Source organism: Phoxinus phoxinus, assembly GCF_949152265.1.
Source record: "Phoxinus phoxinus genome assembly, chromosome: 9".
In the NCBI taxonomy this organism is placed as follows: domain Eukaryota; kingdom Metazoa; phylum Chordata; class Actinopteri; order Cypriniformes; family Leuciscidae; genus Phoxinus; species Phoxinus phoxinus.
In genome coordinates, this window is record NC_136884.1 from 29,207,506 (window position 1) to 29,218,584 (window position 11,079).

Below are 11,079 nucleotides of genomic sequence, written 5' to 3' on the forward strand. Positions count from 1 at the left end.
GATGGTACGACCGATTGATTGACGCACTTACTGTCCAATGATTCTAGGTGGTCTTGGAAATGATTGGCTGGAGTTTTTCGAGTCCTGCCCGTTCCACAGATGATTAAATTGCTTAATTTTTATTTCAGTGCTTCTAACTCAGTGGCTGTAAGTGGGTTAGGAATAGGATTTTAAGTGATTTTGAAAAAATGGCCAAAAAAGAGAATTACATACCCCACCTTTAATGAATGTAATTTACAAGGCTAACGTGTGGATCTGCACAATTATCGAAATGTGGCTTATGATATGGATACAGTATTTTCAGTACAAAGTTCTCATGGTGTGACGGTGTGCTTAAACGTCTTTAAGAAACCAGCGTTTCCTTCAGCACTTCAGTATGTTAACTTTTAGCATAAGTGTGTTCTTTTAACAAATTACCGTATTTTCCGGACTATAAGTCGCTCCGTAGTATAAGTCGCATAAGCCAAAAAATGCGTCATGCAGAGGGAAAAAACATAGTAGGCTATGTTAAAGAAGTTGTTGCATGACAGAAAAAATTTAATGTTGCAATTTTTAATTTTTATTTACTGAAAGACAGAAACTTTGCAAAATTAAATTTTAGTTATATTGTGTTTAAAAGCGTGTTCATGTCCAAATAGTAGCATACGTCATTGCATTAAATGTATGGAAAAATGTTAGAATTGCTAGGCCTAGATCATCAGAGTTTATTTGATTACCAAAGAAATGAAATGTAGTTACCGGTAGGTTATAAAAGTGTGTAAAATTCACCTTGTATCACATTCAGCTACTGACAAGTCATCATGGCATCCGGACCGAAGAAAATGAAACTGGACGACGAGATACCGTGTAACCGGATACTTGCTCAATGTGTCTATAATTAAACAATCGGCTTTAATAATAAAAAAAACTAGATATTTTAATGCACTACTGCAGGTTGATCACGACGACTTCCATCAAGTGGCAGTTTTTTGCGTAGAATAAAGAAATATTTTCATCCGAACGCAAAACTGCAAATCTACAGAATTTATAAACAACCAAGTAAGTATTAATCAACTTTCTATGATATTGTACGCTACTTATTTTCCTACAAATAGTATATTTATGTCTTATTGCATTATCTTTTCTTCTTAGGTCGTTCAGGTGAGGGCTTGGACATAGTATGCGAACGAAGAACAAATCTAACGGTGGTCAACGACCTGCAGTTTCCGTACAGAGACCCTCCACATAAATGCAAATGAACCGTAGAGGAGGTGAAGAAAATGTCCCAAAGGCAATATGTAAGTTCTTAAATAAATGATATTATTTTAAATTATACTTAATAGCTACTGTATTTGATCTGCTATTTTAATTAATGATTTTTCTTCTTTATATTTTGTCAGGTTGGTGTACTCACGGCAAGGATCGCGCACCTGACCATGGGAACGGAAAACGTAGAGTTTCAAGGGAGGCAGCTGGAAATGCAGAGCACTCAAGTGGAGGACGTCACCGGCAGAATTAGGCTGCAGCTCTGGGAAGCTCAAATTAGATTGCTTTCTTATGGAAAATCCTACCAGTTCACCTCGTTGAGCACCAGAGAATTTAATGGAGAACTTTTTCTTACAACTACTAAAGAAACTCAAATCGAAGAAATGTCATTCTTATCTGGGCTTGGCGACAGCTCCTTACGAAGAAAAAGAAGAACCGGTGACATCTGTATACGGTGTCATTAACCGTGCCGAGGTCGCTGTGTCCCGCAGCTGCGGGAACTGCAAATTTTGGCAGACGGAGTTTCATCCAAAAAACGAATTCCATCGCTGCAAAAAATGGAAGATGCTTCAGAAATCAGGCATGTACAAGGGCACTGCCACTGCACGGCACAGTTTCTGGCAATTTTGGGGAGAGTAACTTCATAATCCACAATTCTGTCCTGCAAAAAACTTTTTTCCAACTATTTACAACATACGTTAAACATCTCAAAATCAACATAAACATTTAAATTTACACTACAGTACATAAAACAAGAAAATAATATGTAGACTTTAATTCAGCTGAGCAGGGAGACCCTGGTGTGCTGCTGGACCGGGATGGGCTCCACAATAGAGACCCTGGTAAGGCCTCCTGCTGGTGGGACATCATCTGGGATGGTCTCTGAGTGTTTGACTGCATATTTCCTCTATCCACTAAGTTGTCTACCAACTCATGGAATAAATATTGAGATACTTTATTGCGGAAAAGTACTTTTAATAACCACTAATACCTTATGGGGGAAAGCAAAATTATCTTGCATACTCTAATGTACTTAAGGTATCAAGAGTAAAAGTAAAGGTATGTATTCTACAGGAAAAAAAACTCCTTGTCAGGTTTTTTATGATGGTTTTGGATTTATATTACTGCGTATATTGCATTTTACTTCTGAATATTTTCAAGGTTGATACATTTAAACTATATACTTTTGTGTAGTTTAATGTAAAACAATACATCATATTGTAAAATAACAATTTTGTAGTGTTGCTGTCCTGTGAGGGGAAAAAAGTAGGCTACTTCACATTTGTATGTGCACAAAGTATGTAGTTCCTTACATTCCACCACTGGTTATTTTGAAAAGTAAAGTAAGAAAATGTAGGCCTATTGTCACAATATTAACAAATTGTTGCTAACTACAGCGGCGTCCCATATCAAAGGGTGCATCTGAAGCGCTCGGACCAACTTTTTTTATATTTAACTGGGTTTTATATTCAATTAGGGTTGAAAACCTGTGTAAATAATATTTACTAAATATATTCACCATAATCCATTTCTGTACATAATTAAAATAATACACTAGCCTACAAAATCACATCAAGACAAAGATATAACTGAACACATATATATATGTGCCTAGTTATGTTTTCTTTTCATATTTCATTACATTATTTACGCAAGTTAACACCCAATACACCCAACAGTTTAAAGTGTTATCCGGCAATTCAGGATGCAGCCTTTGAATTGGGACGCAGTTAACCAGCTCTGGCCATGGTCTTGGCTAAGCCGAAAATGCATGACCCGGCGTGCCGGGGGTGAAACATCCACACCATGTCCTCCAGTCAAATATAAAACATAAAAATGACAGCCAATTCTGACTCCATAGCTGTTTACTCAATTATATCAAATGAATTATCAGAATGGCAGCTGTACTCTCGTTGCTTGGCGCCAGGAGCGGTGATTGGGCACATCTGGTTGCGCAATTAGGAAATCCTACGAAGGCTACATGATGCGTCCTTTGAAGGTAGCTCATATAGCTATTGGTAAGAAATAATTATTATTTTATTTATAATTGTTATGCTTAAATGAAAATATTCTGACAGTGCACTTGTTAACCACAGGCTACTCACTCCCACTGTATAAAAAATGCCGGTTAAACACAGGTTAAAAACTATACGCACCTTCACAAAGAAACTGACATAATTTCACAACATAAATGAATTATATATTCCTCTATCCTTCTAATAAATCTAATGTGACTAAATAAATCATATAAATGACTAAAAATATTTGAAAAAAATCAAATAAATCTAATTCGATATATACATTCCACATTTCTGCCCAAACCATGGTCAATTACTACAGTACATTCATGGTAAATGTTTGTAATGGTCGTGATTAGGGGATTTAAAGTCTTCTAACTTCGATCATGGCACAAGGTTTCTGCTGTTTACCTCATCAGTCTTTGTTGGGAATGTTGAGGCTGTTTCATCCGATTTAAAACTAGTTAAATCATTGAGTGATCTCCGGAATCTAGAGCGAGCGCATGGAGACTCCCAGCATGGAGACTCTCAGACAACATGTATTTATTTAGGTTGGGTTCGCATCTCTTCTCTTTATTCATGTTTTGTATTGATTATCTTTGAATTGATTATACAATTGACCTGATACTTGACATAATAAATTGTTTACATTTGATTATTCAAACTGATTTTGACCTTGTTCATTTAATAGTTTAAAAGTAATAGTCAAACATTTGCTCACTTTTAGTGATGCATAGATATCAAAACCTTTCATTTATGGAGTCAGATGAAATAACGAGTAAATACATATGAGAAATGTATTGCATTTAACCCAAAATACTTTGCCATGAGAAAAGACGGAACACGTAAGAAACCTTCCCCGTATTATTGGAAACCCTCATTGGACCAATATAGCGCGGCTTACAGATACATACCAATGACATTGTAATACATACAAAAGATGATTTGTTCCTCTAACATTATATACTCTCCTCCTGATTGCATGTCTTGTACGGTCCCAAAAACTTGGTGTCAACTGCTGCCAGTCACTCCCGAATATGTCTTCTTTAGGGTCCTCTACAATTAGTTCTCTACTTCTGAGACTAGCTATAATGCAATTGAACAATGTCAGCAACATCAGTATAAGTGCACTTGACATCAAAATGATGATTAGATATCATATTAATATTTTATATACAAGATGCTACCCAAGTACACTTGCCTCCGGCGTTAGGTGTTTGACTGATAATTGAATTAATCAGTTCATCGAGGTCAAGATCTGAAATTGTGCTGAAATTAGTGTCAGTGTCATACTGAAGGCTTCATCTTCGACAGCTCACACCCAAACAGGTAAAGATGGCTGTCCATGACTTTTCTGTCTCTCTCAGCTGGGTCGACTAACCGGTGCGCATGCATGGTAAAAATAAATGATGCGCAGCAGAAAACGTGGAGGGAAGCGCTTTTGAGTACCAACATTTTTGGGGACAGGGACACGTTTACTTACTGGAGTAGGATTTTTCTCCATCTCTGGTGAGATGGCAATCATGATGTTATTTACTAAAATAACTAGTTTCCGGCAGAAAGCCGTACGCATCGATTTACGGAGAAAAAGAGTAACACTTGGCCTTGACGCACTGACGAACGCGGAAGCGCAGAGGATAGAGCAAAACAAAACACCAGTCACGAATTAGAAGTCTAAAACGACAAGAGAAATGTGGGAGGAGCTTGAGTTTGTTTGAAGCGCGAGAGGCGTCAAAGCTTACGCTACTCCTACATCCTACATCCTCAAGTGTTACTCTTTTGACGAAAGTCGACCTGCGTATGGCGTTTAAAGTTTTAAATATGGATTTTTTCTTACACGAGCGCATCGCTTCACTTCAGAAGGCCTTTATTAACCCCCGCAGAGCTTTATGGACTTCAAAACAGAAACATCCATTCACTGCCATTATAAAGCTTTGAAGAGCCAGGACATTTATATAACTCCGATTGTATTCGTCTGAAAGAAGAATGTCATATACACCTAGGATGGCTTGAGGGCGAATAAATCATGGGGTAATTTTCATTTTTGGTTGAACTATCCCTTTAAAGTGACAGCAGCCTAATATTCCTGCTGACAGATCATTAGTATTACTAAAATAAAAAAATGCAGTTTAATCTATATTTCATTTCTACAGTGAAAAAATTGTGTTATAGTGAGGAGAGCAGTCAGGAGGAAAGTGATGACGACAGCTTGTAGGATGAGTCTGCCGCGTAAAGTTTGTGTACCAAGCAGGATCTCCAGGTGATCCCTTTGAGAACCAGACCAAAAAAAATGATGTGCTTATACTTCCCAACAACTAATACAAATATTTTAGTCCTTTTCATTTATATTCCACAGTGCAGCGGATGAGAGTAATCACATTTAGGGGTCTACAAAGATTTGGCAATGCTTTTATTTTTGTGCATGTCACTAGTGTTTGTGGCAATAATAAATGCTGCTTTTGGAGATAAGACGACAGCATGACTTCAGCTATTTTCTTACCTAGCCATTTCTAAATGAAAAACAACCTGCTGAAACAGAAGTGGGTGTTTCCAATACTCGTTTAGAAGAGAAGTCAGTACAGCCTAGTCATTTCTAAAGCAGTTATCTAATTTTGCAACACATCCTCCACATGAACAAACACTTACATGTACATACAAGAGCACAGAATAAACCACATATATAAAAGAGATCACTCCACTCATACGAGTCATTTTGATCTGAGGTTCAACGACACATAACCTGAGGAGTTGACAGGTAAGGATCCTCACTGTAAGTGATACAAGCAAGAAAAATGTTCCAGGTGAAAAAACCTGGATACAAAAAAAGAAAAGGAAAAATTGAGCCTATTCTCAAGGCATAAAGCTTTTATATTATTGCTAACATTTGACTGAATAACAAGCTGCAAAATGGACATTAATACTATAAGTCATGCAGAACTGATGGGGTTCTTCTATAATATTATGAGGAATAATAATCTGTTCTTGTCAAAAGGAGGATGAGGCACAAACTAATTTCTCCATAACATGCGGTATTCTTCTTTCTGAGGTCAGGATGGACGTACTGGTGATTTTGATGCTTGCTCTTCTGCCTGGCCTTTGTGACTCTGATTGGACCGGTACGTTTATGATAATTCATGTACATTTGTTAGTGTAACAGCATGTGTTTATGGTGTTAATGGTCTTTTTACCCAGGCTGTCCCTAGAGTTTAAGGATACATCACTCATCAGTGTTTTTTGATACTCTCCCTCTTATTGCATTGGGGTCAAAACTGTTATTTAACTCTGTCTTTTTTTGCAAGGTTTTGCACGGCACAGTGGACAAATACATTTTGATTTGATTTGAAGGGCCACGTACAGGCTCATGACAGAATTCTCTGTGCAATGTCTGATTGTCATCTAGTACGTTGTTCTGTAAGACGAAAGAGACCTAACTGAGACCAACTCGTTCTAGTTAGTGATTCAATGTACTTTTTTTCTTCTTTTTTGCAGAAAAGACAAACATCCAAAGTGAGTTTTCTTAATGATAAAAGTGTTTACATATAGCATATATTCTTACAAAAAGTTAAAATATGGCAAAAATTTGAATTAATACATCATGTTGATAACATAGATTTGTATAATGTTACCCATAATGCAACAAAAGGAAAGAGAAATGTGTAATTTGTTTGTTTTTTCCCCATGGTAAACAGGGAATATTGCTCTTGGAGCTAAAACTGTCCAATCTTCTACATTTATTCCTTTATTTGGATCGGCTAACCATGCTGTTGATGGAAATAGTGATCCAAATTATTTGCATGGGTCATGCACTCATACTAGACTGGAGCACAATCCCTGGTGGAGAGTAGATTTAATGGATGTCTACAGCATAACTGAGGTTACCATCACTAATCGTGGAGACTGTTGTGGAGAGTGGATATCAGGTGCTCAGATCCGGATCGGCAACAGCCTGCATAGCAACGGCAACAACAATCAGCTGTAAGGATTGCTCTCTCTCATTTTACTCCAGAAGGGGGAAAGAGATATTATCTAACGTGTGTGTGTGTGTGCTTGTTTATGTGATTTATGAGGAAACAAATTTGTATAATGACATGCGTATTACACGGGTATTACAACATAAACATGGTTTATGAGGACATTTAATGAGTCCTCGTAATTCAAATAGCTTAAAGGATAATTCCGGTATTTAACACCTTGAGTCTATATTGTAGTTTGTTTTGGATGAACAAGAGTGGTGGACAACATTTTTTTGACAATGGTTCCTCTCTCGAGTTTTTGACTATAAAAGAATTGCCCATTGACTCCAATGTTAAATGGGTCCATGGCCATGTCCGAAAATGTCATTAAAACAGCCAATAATGTTCGTTTACAAAACTGTGCAACTCACCGAGTGATTAGTGGTGTTAGTTAATGTTCCAGAAACAAAAAGTGTTGCGAAATACAGTTTCTGTCGTGTTTTATTCGTCATTTTGTAAAATCCCATTGTTGAAAAAATAGTTCCACTATAGCTAAATAAACGGATTGGAATCATATATTGCGACGATATATTGTTTATAATCATCAACGAACACCACTAACCACTCGGTGAGTTTAACAGTTTTGTAAACGAACATTATTGGCTGTTTTAATGACATTTTCGGACATGCCCATTGACTCCAATGTTAAATGGGTCCATGGCCAATTCTATTATAGTCAAAAACTATTATTTTTGAAAAACATCAAAAAATGTTGTCCACCACTCTTGTTCATCCAAAACAAACTACAATATAGACTCAAGGTGTTAAATACCGGAATTATCCTTTAAAAAACATAAAAACAATGTTTTATTAAAAATGTAAAAATGCAGAATGTCTCCTGTGATGGGTAGGTTTAGGGATAGGGGCAGTGTAAGGGGATAAAATATACAGTTTGTACAGTATAAAAAACATTACGCCTATGGAGAGTCCTCATAATGTAGTTGCACCAATGTGTGTGTGTGTGTGTGTGTGTGTCTACAGGGCTGCAACAATTTGGTCCATCCGAAATGGAGGCACAGAAACGTACAAGTTTAAGCCTATTAAGGGGCGATATGTCAACATTGTTCTACCTGGGATTTTTAAAATTCTCATTTTGTGTGAGGTTGAAGTATTTGCAAGTAAGTGAGAAAATAATATTCTGTGGTTGAATTTATTCTGTAGGCCTACATATTAATATCTGAAAAACTCTTGTTAACAGAACCGAAAAATACCAATTGTGTTTTAGGTGAGTGAACTTTTTGTAAAGATATTAATGCTACTGAAAGTTACAAATAACAAAGACATCAAACATTTGATATCTTATCGCAATGTTGTCGCAACTCATGACAACTCCTCCCGGCATTCACAGTAGGGCACAATTTCTGTCATTTCTACTTTTTAAGGCTTTTGCTTTGTTGGTTAGGCAACCTCTTGAACGACATTCACTTAAATAAAAAAAACTATGGTTGAAGTTTGAAACTGGAATAAAATGTAAGTGATCTCTAAATTTCAGCAAAGCTAAATCGTGTGTCTCTTCAACAGGCAGACGTAACTGGAGGTGTTAATGAAGAGGATATACATTCACACGCCATTTCATTAGGTACACCTGTTCAACTGCACGTTAATATCACATGGCAGCAACTCAATGCATTTAGGCACATTTCAAATTAGACCAGGGGCCGTATGTATACAAAGGGCCTGTCCAAACACCCACACTTGATCACTTGTCTTACATGATGTATTTCCTGTATTTGGCCCAAGTGGTCAAGTAGTCGTGAAGTCTGCAAGTGTGTGTAGAATTTTTATTACCTGATGGGACACATCATGTAGTCCCATCATGTAGTGTTGCAAAAATGCAAGTGTTTCCAGAGCTTTTTTTTCTCTCTCTCTCAATACTTTGCATTTTAAAATAGATTTTCTAAATGTCTGCTCAGTAGTCCAATTTATAAATTGTGGTGCTTCTAATTAAGTGTGTATCTATATTGTGTGTTTCTGCTTGTAAATTATCTACATGTTTTTTTCTGATTTCATTGTCAGATGAAGTGGGATGAGATGAAGATTAGGCACCAGAACAGCAAAAGACGGGAATAAAATTTCATATTCAAAATTTTCAGTGTGTAACGTGCAGTTTTTTTTAACCAAATTATTTTCAATATATTGAAAATGCACTGTTTATGCTAAAGATCTGTTTCAGTAATAAATGTTTTACAGTGATCTTCGAGGTGTAATTCAGTGAGTATGTTTGGTGTGAAACTAAAGGGATTCAGTCGAGAAAACGTTAAGTGGAGAAGCTACCAGTTCTCAAACCTGGGATGGCGATACAGCAATACATTAAATATACTGCAAAGAATTGCAAGTAGTTTTGTTGCTAATGGTCTGGGGCCATATTCACAAAACATCTTAAGGATGGAAATAACTCCTAACTTGCCGATTTAGGAGAAACTTTAAAATAATGGCCGTGTCAGTCCTAAGTTTAGGACTCATAGGGTGCGTCCGAAATCGCGTACTATGTGAGTAGGTACTACATTTAAATTAGAACGTACTTCGCGACCGTTAAAAAAGTACGTTCTATATAGTATGAATACGGTTAGTATGAATGGAGTCCGGACGTACTACATGCGCCATGTTGGAGATTTCACGTGATATACGCTGGCATAACAGCGCGAAAATGTAAAGAGTCCATTCCACTGACTGCACCAACTTCGAGCGATGTTTTTAATTCTGCTTTCTGCTTTCATCTGCGTTTTTACCTCGTTCGAGCTCACAATCCAGAGGCGGCGGCGGTCAGCTACTCGCAGATCACGCCTTCGTCGAGAGCTTTTGCGGAATTTCTCAAATAACATAAGTATCTTAATTTATTTAGCTAATAAATTTTACCTCAGAAAAAAAAAAAACACAAACTTGTGAAAAATTACAGATGTTTTTTTTTTGTCAAGGAAAAAGTAATTTATTTGCTTGTGATATGATAACTGTGATATATTACCATAAACATGAATGAATTAATAGAGATGCATGTATGTGTGTGTAACGTTATCGACTTCATTAATTGATTGCCTGTGTGTATACACGCATAGCTTGAGATATTACCATCAATGAATGAATCAAGAGATACACACGCATATATAATGTTTAGGTTCAGTAATTACATTTTAATGGCAATAGGTAATTTTCATTCCCTTTACAGTGAAATAACTGAACACAAATATACAAGCGTGATAAAATGTTCACTTTAGAAGAAAATTTCAGATGGCGGGCACTTAGAGGCTTTTACATCTGAAGTCTTCATACATATGCTGTATGTATGTGTATATATATATATATATATATATATATATATATATATATATATATATATATGTGTGTGTGTGTGTGTGTATCATATACATATAAATACATACATATTATATTTATAAATAAGCCAACACAGGAAACATGTGTCTTGTTGATTCAAATTGTTTTTTAAAATAAAACTGTATATACATTTACAGATTGTGAGCCCTACGACCTTCTGCCACCTGAATGCTGCTGTGCCAATTCTTCGGCTGTATTTTGAAGATGGAGCTGACCTCCGCCCCAACCTCCGACTCTCACGGCGCTCCATCCAGTCCCTGATTGCTGCAGTGAAGCCCGATTGTGACCATGGGTGGGAAAAGGATGTCGAGGTGCTGGTGTTCCTTTACTGGCTGGCCCATGCAGCATCATACCGGGTAGTGTCACTCGCCTTTGACATCCCAAAGTCCACTGTGCACGACATTGTGCACAGAATGAGCAAGGCGGTCATCTGTATTGTAAGGCAGCTCATCGCTTTCCCCAGCACAGATGAC

At 36.9% G+C, this 11,079-nt stretch overlaps 1 protein-coding gene across 6 annotated transcripts; it reads left to right on the forward strand.

Moving 5' to 3' along the window:
* Nucleotides 1-570: 570 nt before the first annotated feature.
* On the forward strand, nt 571-10,028 carry LOC307004081 (fucolectin-like). Of its 6 annotated transcripts, none has more exons than XM_079623025.1 (8): nt 571-1,277; nt 6,315-6,379; nt 6,753-6,770; nt 6,953-7,238; nt 8,258-8,394; nt 8,475-8,501; nt 8,798-8,855; nt 9,293-10,028. In XM_079623025.1, coding segments are annotated over exons 1-7 (558 nt in total). In that variant the 5' UTR covers nt 571-1,275; the 3' UTR covers nt 8,821-8,855; nt 9,293-10,028. The 6 variants fall into 6 exon arrangements, with proteins under 6 accessions (XP_079479151.1, XP_079479156.1, XP_079479155.1 ...); XM_079623027.1 differs by lacking the exon at nt 571-1,277 and adding an exon at nt 5,515-6,018 and having other exon boundaries at nt 6,256-6,379; XM_079623028.1 differs by lacking the exon at nt 571-1,277 and adding an exon at nt 5,515-6,018 and having other exon boundaries at nt 6,310-6,379.
* Nucleotides 10,029-11,079: the final 1,051 nt, after the last annotated feature.

Coding starts and splice junctions, on each gene's coding strand:
- LOC307004081 (XM_079623025.1), top strand. Junction 7,239..8,257: donor AACGGCAACAACAATCAGCT/GTAAGGATTGCT, acceptor GTGTGTCTACAG/GGCTGCAACAATTTGGTCCA. Junction 8,395..8,474: donor TGAGGTTGAAGTATTTGCAA/GTAAGTGAGAAA, acceptor TCTTGTTAACAG/AACCGAAAAATACCAATTGT.